Raw genomic sequence first — 12,050 nt, 5'->3', positions numbered from 1 at the left:
CTTAAAAAGAGATTTAAGGGAGTAGGATTTTAAGGGAGCTCATGTTAAACATACTTTGAATAAGATTTTAAGGTTCTGGAGAGGCTGAGAATTTTTTGTATCTGAGAGCCTGTGTCTTGAAGATTTCTAAAAAAAAAAAAAAAAAAAGGTAACTGGAAGATGTTCTGGTCCTGTATCTCTCATGAATTAAATTAATTTAGGTAAGAGAAACAGAAAATTGCAGTGCTGTTTGTGACTGTGAAAGGGTTTAACTGAAGTGGTGCTGCAAAGGTTCTAAATAAAGTAATTTTATTTTAAACATATGTGAGCGCCTACCTGAGTGCTGAGGTAATTATTTTTGACTAGTAAAAATGTTCTTTCTGGATTCAGTTGGTTTAAAGTAAAGTTGATTCAAGAAGGAGACTTACCCGAGCCGTGTAATAAGCTGAAAAGAAATTTAACTGAGAATTCAAGTTAAAAGTGAAAGTTAAGCACATAAAATATAAATAATATAAAGAGGTACTTATCTGGCAATTAGATAGGTCACACTAAGTTGAGCCATGAGAAAAAAACACACCAAAAACTTAGGTAGTACTGTATTTTAAGGCCTGTTTTACAAGGCCACGCTAGCGGCTGCCGCGCTGCAATAGCCCCGAAGCCCTTTAAATCTCTATGGGCTTTGGGGCCGTTACCACGCAGCAACCGCTAGCGTGGCTTAAAACAGGCCCTTAATGTGAGTAGTTTTTTGCAATTTAGTCTACTGTTTTAATTAGAATAACCAATCGAACTGATGTTTCTTTGGTTTTAATTTACAAACACTTTAATTCTCTGAAAAGCATTTTTAATGAAACAAAAGGCTCCTTTTACTAAGGTGCGCTAGCGTTTTTAGCGCACGCTAACCCCATGCTACGCGGCTAGAACTAACGCCAGCTCAGTGCTGGCATTAGCGTCTAGCGCGCGCTAAAGCCCTAACACAGCTTAGTAAAAGAGGCCCAAAGTTAGTCTGTATTTTTAAAAAAATGTTCTGTGCAATAAATGAATATTTATTAAGGATCTTTTTCTGTATGCTTCTCTGGGTCACAAGTTCACCAAAGCTCCTCACATCCAAATCTTCATATTTTGTCCTTTTATTCAAGAACACCTGCAGTGAATTTGGGAGGATATAAGTAAGCTCTATCTCAAGGGAGACCTAAACTACCATTCACACTGTGATCAACTGTGTATTTCCTGTTGCTGCTGAGACAGAGTGAGACTAAACCCTAGAGGGCGCTGTGAGGGTTTTCAAAGATTTTTAAAGCTGTTCTAATTTGGATTTGTATGTAACTCAGAACTTATAGATTTTAAGATTCGTACTGCTTACCTCTGCTCCCAGTTGACAAAAGGGCCAACTGTCCCTACCAGTGTTCCCTCTAAGGTATAGCATGCACAACCACACATTGTTCTTAATGTGGTCATGCATCATTCCTGAATCTTCTACAGGAGAAGTGTAGGAGTCTATGCCATTAGAAATACTGCTCAGTGAAATCAAATGAAGCTGCAACTTCATTCTTAAGTATGAGTTGTACTTAAGTCAGGCATCTAACTCAGGGAATGCCTGTACTAGCAAGGAGAGAGTATTCTGCTGTGAAAAACTGAAAGAGGCAGAAGGGAGATGTATGGGGAAAGAGAGGCTGGATAATGGGGACAGAGACTTGATGTGCAGATGTAGGGCAGGGATAGAAGGGGCTAGGAAAGGATGAAGGGGATTGAAAAGGGTTGCTGGCAAGGAGTAGGAAGGGAGTATTGCATGGGAGAAAAATGTTGCTGTGAAAGGCTGGAAGGAAGGAATTGTAAGGGAAAAGGGGTTGGGTGATCAAGACAGACTCTGTAGTGGAGCTGTAGAGAGAGGCATAAAGGGGGCTAGGAAGGAGTAAAAGGAATTGAAAGGGGTTATTGGTTGGGAGCTCCAGCCATAGTACATGGGCTCATGTGCACCTGTGAAGCTGAAAGCTATGCCGTCGCTAGTCTCACTACCAGCAGGGCCTCCCAAGGCAGACAGGTTTCAGCGGAAATGTCAAACTAATGATGTACCACCCATCTGGGCAGCAACAGATGGGCAGTATTGGAGGCGGAGGATCACATTTGATGCGATAATGGTGATAACATCAAATTTATATTGTGCAGAAGAAAATCCCAGCAATCTACTTCTGTATTCTGCCACAAAAACTTGATATCATTATCAAGTTGCTAGGACTTGAACACGAGTCAATGGCACCTAACATTGGTTGGAAGAGGGAATGTTGCTCTAAAGAGCTGGAAATATCTGAACTGAATAGAGGCTTAGTGATGGGGATAGCAACTGGGAGTGTAGCTGAGTGGAGTATAAACAGGCTGTGAGAACAAGAGGAACTCAGGGAGCGAACATGAGCTATAATGGGTGAATGGAACTGTGAAGGGACATGATTTGGTAGAGACGACACAAGATGCAGAGGAAAGAGGATCTGAAAGAAATGTGAGTGCATCTTTGTGGGGCTAGGAAAAGAACTGAGACAGAGGTAAGAGGAAAGAGAGGTCATGATAGAGTATAGGAAAGAGCCATGAAGGTGAATGGATGAGAAATAACATGAAGGGGTGACACTAGAAAGTATTGAGAATGAGAGAAAATAGAGAGACAGGCTATGGAGAGTCAAAATCAATGAAAGAAATGAAAAGGAGATTGAAAAATAACTCATAAAAGTTCAAGAAATTGTAGGCAGATAAGAAGCAGAAGGGCAAGAAAATGCAAAGATAGAGGATGTAAGACAAATTAAACACAAAAGTAACATTTTTTGTCTAGCGAGACTGGGTCAAGGGTGGGGAATAACTGTTACCTTGTATTCTTCTCCAGCCTTAAGGTCACCAGGATATACAAGTTATTTTACTGAAGGGACAAGGGGGAACAGAGAGAGTTTTGGCAGTCTATGACGCCATGATCTGAAAAAGTTTTGAAATGGAGAGAACCTAACTGATAAAGAAATAGAAAGGAACATCATGTTCCTTCTTCACAAAAATAAGCAGGCATCCTGCCTGAGTATGGATGGTATAGATAAGCCAGGCTTGGCTGGACTGAGAGGGATATGGCCGCAGGTGGGAGGGAAGAGTTGAAAAGTGGAGTGGGGTAAATTGAGGGGGGATGAGATGAGATTGGGGAGGAAGAGAGACAGATAGGACATTCAGTGCTTCCATAGCTCTTCTTTTATCCACAAGTCCTTCCAATGTGTATACTATCCGCTGTGCTCTACATCTAAATATGGCTTGGCCAGTTGTGCCCATGACCTTTTCCTTTTTACAGGCATGGTAATATGTGCCGAGTTAAGCACCCCCAATCATTTTGAAAAGATGGCTCCTACGACTACAAGTATGTTCAGTTCTGCACAGTAGCTGGAATACAAAGTCATTATAAAAGAGTAAGAGATCAGTCCTGCTTTTGGGGTTTTTTTTTAGGTTAATCTATTTACAGCATGTTTCTCATCCAGAAAAATGCCAAATTAACACAACCAGGCAGGCACTTAATATCTGTTATAGTACTGCAAAATAGGTAAATAAATAAATAAAAATGTCTGCTCAAACTGATTTCAATCTTACAGAATTTTCAGAAGATTCTTCAGATACTATACTGAATCGGTCTACATTACTAATTACGTGCCTTACCATATCAACTCCGTCATGAAAAACAAATTGATAAATTTAAGACTAGCTTAAAGACTTTCCTATTTCAAGATGCTTTCAACTGCTCTTGAATTATTTCTCTCTTACTCAACCAACTGCTTCTATGAAGCAATCCTATCCCTAATGTTTTATCCTCTCCCTCCACTTCCTTTCAAACTCCTTTTTTTTTCTCTCTCTTTCTCTTCCTCTTCCAATTATGTAACTTTATCCCTCCCCTTCCCCTTTATCATCACTTTCAAGTTTGTCCCTTCCATGTCCTTAATGTACACTTTCATTAAACTTTTCTTTTATAAGTATAATCTTTTATCCCTATTTTAACATTTTATTGTAAACCGGCTAGTTGATGGTCGGTTTATTAAAAATTAATAAACTTGAAACTTGACGTGTCTTAATGAGACAGATAAGAGTCTAATTATGAAGACTTATTTTCGAAATAAACAAGTGAAGTTTTGTGGGGATGCAGTACAAATATTTCCTGATGTAGCTAGATCTACCCAGATGAGGAGGAAAGCTTTTCTTGCTTTAAAACCCAGAGTATTGGCTCTTGGAGCCACATTGTACTTAAAGTTCCCATGCAAGTGCCTTGTGCAACTGGGATTCTGTTCAACTGGAAAGTTTCCTGAATATGAATGAACAAAATAAGACCTAGTAACTGTTTTTTTAATTTCTTTATTGATAGTTTGAACTTGACAATGTATACATTTGAAAAATCAAAAAAAAAAAAAAAAAACTATATGAAAATACACTATTAACATCAGAAATATTACAATAAAAATTTTAAATCCCTTCTTAACCTATAAAAGTAATGATATTATATTATACTCATCAATATTATAGAATATTATGAAATTTATACCTCTAAATAAATAATACACCCCCCCCCCCCACCCACCCTGGATGTGCAAAGGAATCTAACATAAAGAAAAAGGAATCACTTTAATTATAATGTGACAAAATTAGTTAATGGACCCCAAATCCCCTTAAAGGATTTAACAAACCCTAAACGCTCTGCCATAATCTTTTCATATTTATATGTTGCACATACAGTTGCCCACCAAAAACTAAAATTAATCCTATCATGATTTTTCCAATTAGATGTGATCATTTGAACCCCTATTCCTGATAAAATCATGAAAAGGCGACTATTATTTCTATCCAAAGTGGGTTTATCATGCAGAATCGTTCCAAAAAATTATTGCTTCATATGTCAAAGGAATAGAGGATTGAAGAATATTATTAATTTGCCCCCAAATCGACTTCCAAAAGCCAAGTATCAATGGACAAAAAAATAAAAGATGATCCAAAGTCCCAATATCAATATGACAATGCCAACATCTATTAGATTTAGAACTATCTACTTTATTCAACCGAACTGGAGTCCAAAAAATTCTATGTAATAAAAACAACCATGTTTGTCTCATAGATGCTGACATTGTACATCTTAATCTCCAAGTCCAGATTCGTGGCCAACGAGAAACAGAAATATGCTGTTTTAACTCGATACTCCAAATATATCTAAGACTATTTTTTGGTTTTTTATTTAAAAATCCAGAAATCAATTTATATCACTGGGCAGCCTGATGTCCTATTAAATCTGTTTGGTAGCAAAGGATTTTCAAGCTAAAATAAGTTTTCAAATTTTTCCATTCAGGGAACCCCATCTGAATAGCCTGCTTCAACTGCAAGCACCTATATTGTTGAGTGTTTGAAATACCAAATGAATGCTGCAGTTGTGAAAACTCAAGCAGATAATTTTTGAGGCGTTATATTATTAGTGCATCTAAATAGAGGAGTATTTCCCTAGTTGTTTAAGGGGAATTCTTGTTTTTCTTGACTTATATTGTTAAATAAAAAGGAAGTTAGCCCTTTCCTTAAAGTGGGCTGGATGGAAATAGTTAATATTTAAGAATGATTTTATTTCCTAATGGCGTTTGACTGTAAACTTCCATTCTTTACTGTTCTGGAAAATGAACTGTAGTAAAAATAAATTAAAAAAAAAAAAAAAATGTCTGCTCAAAATGACATTGTTTCCTCATTAGCAGTTATAAAGATATTCCCTCCATATTGAAAAGTATTTAACTGGCCAGGAATGGCTCCTAACTGTGGATATTCATCAAGAGATATCCCTTATTGTTCCCTTCCTTTCCCCCTAACAAAATTTAAATGATGTACCCTTTTACCGTTCTTCCTCAGGTATCCATTTTTACCCTTTACATTACATTAGTGATTTTTATTCCGCCTGTGCCTTGCGGTTCTAAGCGGATTACAAATTAGTAGTCTGGACATTTCCAGGAGAATTACAAAACAAAGAAGCAAGTATATAACAGGTTACAATGATGAATAACAATACATTCAGGATACAGTAGAGAATTACATAACGTTGAAGGAAGCAGTTTTCTGGTTACAGACGGTGATTTCTTGTTTAGGTTTCTGACTATGTATTAGGGAAATGGTTTGAAGAATTGACTAGGCGTTACTGTGGTGGTGGTATTCACGAGAGAATATGCTAGTGCGAATAAGAATGAGGTTAGAATGATGGGAGGTGTTTTTTGAATAGATGTGTTTTGATTTCTTTTCGGAATACTTTAATGTCTGTTGTTTTGATCAGCAGCTAGATGGTAGGGTCAATTTTCGCTGCCTGTGTTGCTAGAAGGTTGTCGTATAGTTTCTTGCATCGGGTACCATTGAGAGGAGGATAGGCGAATAGGCTCCGAGTTCTCCTTATTCTGGGTGAGAGGTTACGGTATAGGCGGTTGTTTAGGTAACTGGGTGCAGTACAATGGGTTACTTTAAATAGTAGACAGTAGAATTTGAATTGGGTTCTTGCTTTTATCGGTAGCCAGTGAAAGTCTAGGTAGGCATTGGTGATGTGGTCATATTTGCTAAGGGAGTAGATGAGTCTGAGGGCTGTTTTCTGAACGGTCTGTAGTTGTTTTATCATGTAGTTTGGGCATGGTAGGTAGAGGCTGTTGCAGTAGTCTACAATACTTAGTTTTACTTTAGTATGTCCTTTTGATTTCTGATTATGTTATTACCTTTGAAGCATTTGTACAAATGTTTCCATTTTATGTAAACCGCCTAGGTACTTAGGCGGAATATCAAATACAATAAACTTGAACTTGAACTAGGTAGTGTGTTTGTTTCCACCTTTGTTTATGATATGTGCCCATTAGTTACATGACGGCAGATAAAGACCCGAATGGTTCATCCAGTCTGCCCAAACTGATTCAATTTAAATTTTTTCCTTCTTAGCTATTTCTGAGCAAGAATCCAAAGCTCTACCTGGTACTGTGCTTGGGTTCCAACTGCTGAAGTCTCCGTCACAGCTCACTCCAGCCCATCTACACCCTCCCAGGCATTGAAGCCCTCCCCAGTCCATCTTCAACCAAAAGGCCATATACAGACACATACCCTGCAAGTCTGCCCAGTACTGGCCTTAGTTCTTCAATATTTACTATTATTTTCTGATTCTAGATCAAGAGTGTCAAAGTCCCTCCTTGAGAGCCGCATTCCTAGTCGGGTTTTCAGGATTTCCCCAATGAATATGCATGAGATCTATTAGCATACAATGAAAGCAGTGCATGCAAATAGATCTCATGCATATTCATTGGGGAAATCCTGAAAACCCAACTGGATTGCAGCCCTCGAGGAGGGACTTTGACACCCCTGTTCTAGATCCTCTGTGTTCATCCCAGGCTTCTTTGAACTCTGTCACCATTTTCTGGTTTAATTAATTGGTCTTGTTGCAGAGCAGAATAGAATTGAATTGCCGGGGAGATCCCTGCGCCCTCCTTGTTCTTTCTTCTTAGGGGTTATCCATTGCTTTGGTATGAACTGAGGTATTGCCCAGTGATACAAGGAGGCACAGCTGAAAAATGTAGATGATGCTTTCTACAAAGCTTGTGGGCGAAGGGAAGAAACCCACAAGCCTACTGTACCCTTCTACTAGAAAAAAGATTATGGAGGTAAGAACCTAATCTTCCCTTTACAATGTCTCCAATCTACATGGTAAGTGTGGCCATTTATACATGTAGAAGCCACATAAAACCTTTTAAAAATCACCTTGTTATGGTAAAACTTTAGCATGCATTAGAACTTTTTAAAGCATACAGACTGATAGTATACATGCCACAGGATCCAACTTTTCAAAATGATTGGGGTGCTCAAAAGCCCCACCTCAGACCCTGCCCAAGCTCCACCCATAATAATGGTACTAATTGTAATGCTATTTTTCCATTCATTTTTCATATATACACACAATATAATCTTATTAACAATACATAATAGTTAACTACAAAATTAAACTATACTGTATTTTTTTCAACATTCATTCCTACCAGAACACCTGGCCTTTGTCACACATGCAGAACACAGATGACCCCTATGCAAATACACGACCACAAACTATAAGCAGTAATATACACAAATAAAACTCTAAGATGCCAGACTCTACACACAGCACAACACCAGAGAAATAGGAAGAAATGAATTTCTTTATGAACAGTGCAAAATAGACAGCAGATAAAAATTCTCAAAACTGACACATTTCAATCATTAAACTGAAAATAAAATAATTTCCTTACCTTTGTTGTGTGGTGATTTTATTTTTCTAACCATCTTTTCCCAGTCTCTGGCTGCACTTCCTTCTGTTTGTGGTCTTAATTGCATTTTCAGAGCCATCGTATCCATTTGCTGTTTTTCTCTCCTTTTTCACTTTCTGCCCTGCATCCATCTTTGTCATTAACTTTAACATTCAACTTTATTCCATTTTTCTGCTTTCTTCTCAAAATCTATCTAATTTTCCATGTCTTCCCTTCTCATCTATCCATGTATACCATCTCTTCCCTCTTTCTTCTCCCTTATTCCTATGTATCCATAAAAAGCATTTCTTCTCTCTCTCCCCATCCACACCCATCGCTGTGCATCATCTCCTCCACTTCCCTCCATCAATGTTCACCCTCTTCCATCTCTCTCCTCTCACAGTCTGACATCTCTGTCATCCCCCTCCCCTCCCCCCTCATGGTCTAGTATCTTTCTCCTCTCCTTCCCCCAGCCTGGCATCTCTCTCCTCTCCCTTCACAAGGTCTAGCATCTCTTCTCCTTCCCTCCTTCTTCCTGCGGTTCATCTTTCTCCTTCCCTTTCCCCTTCCCCTTCCCATGGTCTGGTATCTCTCTCCTCTCCTTCCCACAGCCTGGCATCTCTCTCTCTTTCCCATGATCCAACATCTTTCTCCTTCCCTTTCCCCCTTCCTGTAGTCTGGTATCTCTCTCCCACACTTTCTTGAATTCAGACCCAGTTTCTGTCTCTTCTGGGAGACAGTGCCATGCATCTACCAGTTTCGGTAAAAACATATTTCCTTAGATTATTCCTGAGCCTATAGCCTCTTAACTTCATCCTATGCCCTCTCATTTTAGAGCTTCCTTTCAAATGAAAGAGACTTGCTGCACACCACTGGTGACATCCCTTTCCTCAGAGCTATCTCCGTTGACCACTACCCTTTGTCGTCTTCCACTCAACCAGTTCCTGACCCAGCTCGTCACTTTGGGAACCATCCCAAGGGCACTCAGTTTATTTATTAGACATTTGTGTGGAACTCTGTCAAAGGCTTTGCTAAAATCTAAATACACTGCATCTAGCACACTCCCTCTATCCAATTCTCTGGTCACTCAGTCAAAGAAATTGATCAGATTTGTCTGACAAGACCTTCCTCTAGTGAATCCATGTTGCCTCTAGTCCTGTAATTCACTGGATTCCAGAAACTTCACCATTCTCTGTTTTAAAAGCATTTCCATTAATTTGCTTACCACAGAAGTCAGACTTAACTGTCCTGTAATTCCCTACTTCTTCCATACTTCCACTTATGTGTAGAGGGACCACATCTGCCCTTCTCCAGTCCTCTGGTACCACTCCCGATTCTAGAGAAGCATTGAAAAGGTCAGTCAGTGGAGCTACAGGAACTTCCCTAAGTTCCTTCAGCACCCTCAGATGTACACCATCCAGCACCATCGTTTTATCTACCTTTAATTTAGCTAGCTCCTCATGAGCGCAACCATCTGAAAATCGATCAGGGTCTACCACTCCTCCATACCTATTCACGTTTATCTTCTGCAGTCCCGCTCCTAGCGCTTCAACCGTGAACACAGAACAGAAATATTTGTTAAGCAATTCAGCTTCTACATATTTCTCCTCTTCACACCTTTGAGTCTCACAAATGCCACTTTTGCTCTTCTTTCTATCACTAATATATCTAAAAAATATCTTGTCTCCCTGTTTTATTGTGTCAGCTATTTTTTCTTCCATTTGCATCTTTGCTTTCCTGACTACAAGACCAGCCTCTCTTAACTTTTCCAGATATTTTTGCCTGTCTTCCTCTCCCTGCGATCTTTTGTAGTTTATGAATGCTAGCCTTTTATTCCTTACCTTCTCAGCTACTACTTTTGAGAATCAAAGCAGCCTTCTTTTCCTCTTACTTACTTGCCTCACAAAAAGGTTTGTTGCCCTACCAATAAAGTAGTATTAGTAGCAAAATTTTTTTTTTTTCATTTTGGAACAGTATCGGTGGTGTAGTAAGGGTGAGTGGCGCCCGAGGCGGTGGTGCCCCTCCCATGCCGCGTGACCCCCTCCCCTTTCCCCGTACCTTTTTAACTTCTCCAGTGTGAGCAGTATGCCCACATCGGTGTCAGCTCGCACTTTGACGTCACTTCCTAGGTGTGGGTCCCAATGCGGGCAGGAACCTCGCGCTGGGGAAGTAAAAAAGGTACGGGGGCAGGCAAGGAGAGAAGTAGGGGGCGGTGAAGAGGAGGGATGCCGTGCCTTTAGGAAGACTGCGCCCGGGGCGGACTGCACCCCCCCCTTACTACGCCACTGAGTTGTATAAAGCCCTGGCCAGTTACGAGCAGTTTTTTAAAAATCTGTGCATGGCTCTGAGTTGGTGTAAAACCTGACAGGGAGTTTTTTTTCCCCCCACTGTATGTGGATTCCCTTATGTAGATTTTTGGCAGGGGTGTTCGACCTTGGCCTTTGCCAGGTGGAGTTTTCAGGATTTCCCCAATGAATGTGCATGAGATCTATTTGCATACAGTGGAGGCAGTACATGCAAAAAGATGTCTTGCATATTCAACGGGGAAATCCTGAAAACACAACTGGATTTTGGCTCTCAAGGACCAAAGTTGGACACCCCTGCTTTGGCCTGCCCAAGCCACACTCAAACCATGCCCCCTTGAAATCGACTGTGTGCTGTGAATCTCCATATGGAACAAAGAAGCTTTCTAGACTCAACGTTTACACTTGAGTGCAATTAACACATATAAGTAGTACTATTTACACATGGAAATGTTTAAAAAATTATCTCCTTAGTGTGGTTCAGCAGCCCTTGCTTTGATTCTTAGCTTATGATCCTGCTCCTTAGGATACTATAAATTCATGTTATATTCTTTTTTTTTTTTTTAAGGATCCATCCCGAGTGGTTAGTCCAGTCATTGATATAATCAGCTTGGACACATTTGCTTATGTTGCAGCTTCATCTGACTTGAGAGGAGGTGAGTGTACTGCAGTGCCGTCAATAACACGTCAGCATTCGGAAGCCCTTAAAAATGAGATTTACTGAAAACAAAAATGATGAGATGCCTTAAGGCAATTATACAACTGCACCAGTTAGTGCTGCTTATGAAGCCAAATACACTATACATTATTCTATCAGGTAGTGCATAAGTGCTGCAGGGCCTAAGTGCAAGAGGGCATGGCCATTTGTAAACCCTTTTCTGAACACAAGATTACTACCTGTGGAAAAGCATTGTTTCTCTTTCCTAAGGCCCGTACTGCTGTCTTAACTGGTGCCTTAGAACTCTGTTGCAGAAAATTATACTGGCCTATTTTTGGTAGGATTTGCTATTTTGTGCTTGTTTAGTAATAAGTTATTAGATTCTGGTTTTAAGTGCTAATGGAAAGGTTATTTCATGGGTGGATTATCAGAGGTCATATTTTCCTATCATAAAGGAGCCCTGATGTAGCTGAGAGCAAAAAGAAGAATAGCATGACTTTAGGACTTTGTGAAATCTTAAACCAAAAGTAGCCTTGTGGTGTTCTGTGTGCTAAGCTAATGGAAAGCACTTACTGTCAACAATGAATCCATCCATGTCCATCCCATGTTGGAATTCAGAAGCCTACTGTGAGGATTTGGCTGAAATTTGGCCGCAAGATCAACACTCAAAGATGTTAGGGAGTGGTGATTTTATTTGAAATCAGTGCAGAGTTGCAATCGTTTCTCCACTTTTACTAGTTACCCCGTGTGCCAGTGGCGTAGCGAGGGTGAGAGGTGCCTGGGATGATGGCGCCCCTCCCCCACTGCCCCATGCTCTATCCCCGATTCCCCATGCCGCATGCG

The 12,050-nt window shown here is 39.9% G+C and overlaps 1 protein-coding gene across 3 annotated transcripts in view; it reads left to right on the top strand.

Moving 5' to 3' along the window:
• GALNT14 (polypeptide N-acetylgalactosaminyltransferase 14) overlaps positions 1-12,050 on the top strand; it is a 596,567-nt gene that overhangs the window by 494,636 nt on the left and 89,881 nt on the right. For all 3 annotated transcript variants that reach the window (XM_033937530.1, XM_033937528.1, XM_033937529.1), the window contains one exon: positions 11,118-11,205. In XM_033937530.1, coding sequence (XP_033793421.1) covers positions 11,118-11,205 — 88 coding nt within the window. The remainder of the gene's footprint in view (positions 1-11,117; positions 11,206-12,050) is intronic.

Source organism: Geotrypetes seraphini, chromosome 3, assembly GCF_902459505.1.
Source record: "Geotrypetes seraphini chromosome 3, aGeoSer1.1, whole genome shotgun sequence".
Taxonomy (NCBI): domain Eukaryota; kingdom Metazoa; phylum Chordata; class Amphibia; order Gymnophiona; family Dermophiidae; genus Geotrypetes; species Geotrypetes seraphini.
The sequence above is the reverse complement of the archived record's forward strand: the minus strand, read 5'-3'. Positions and strand labels throughout refer to the sequence as shown.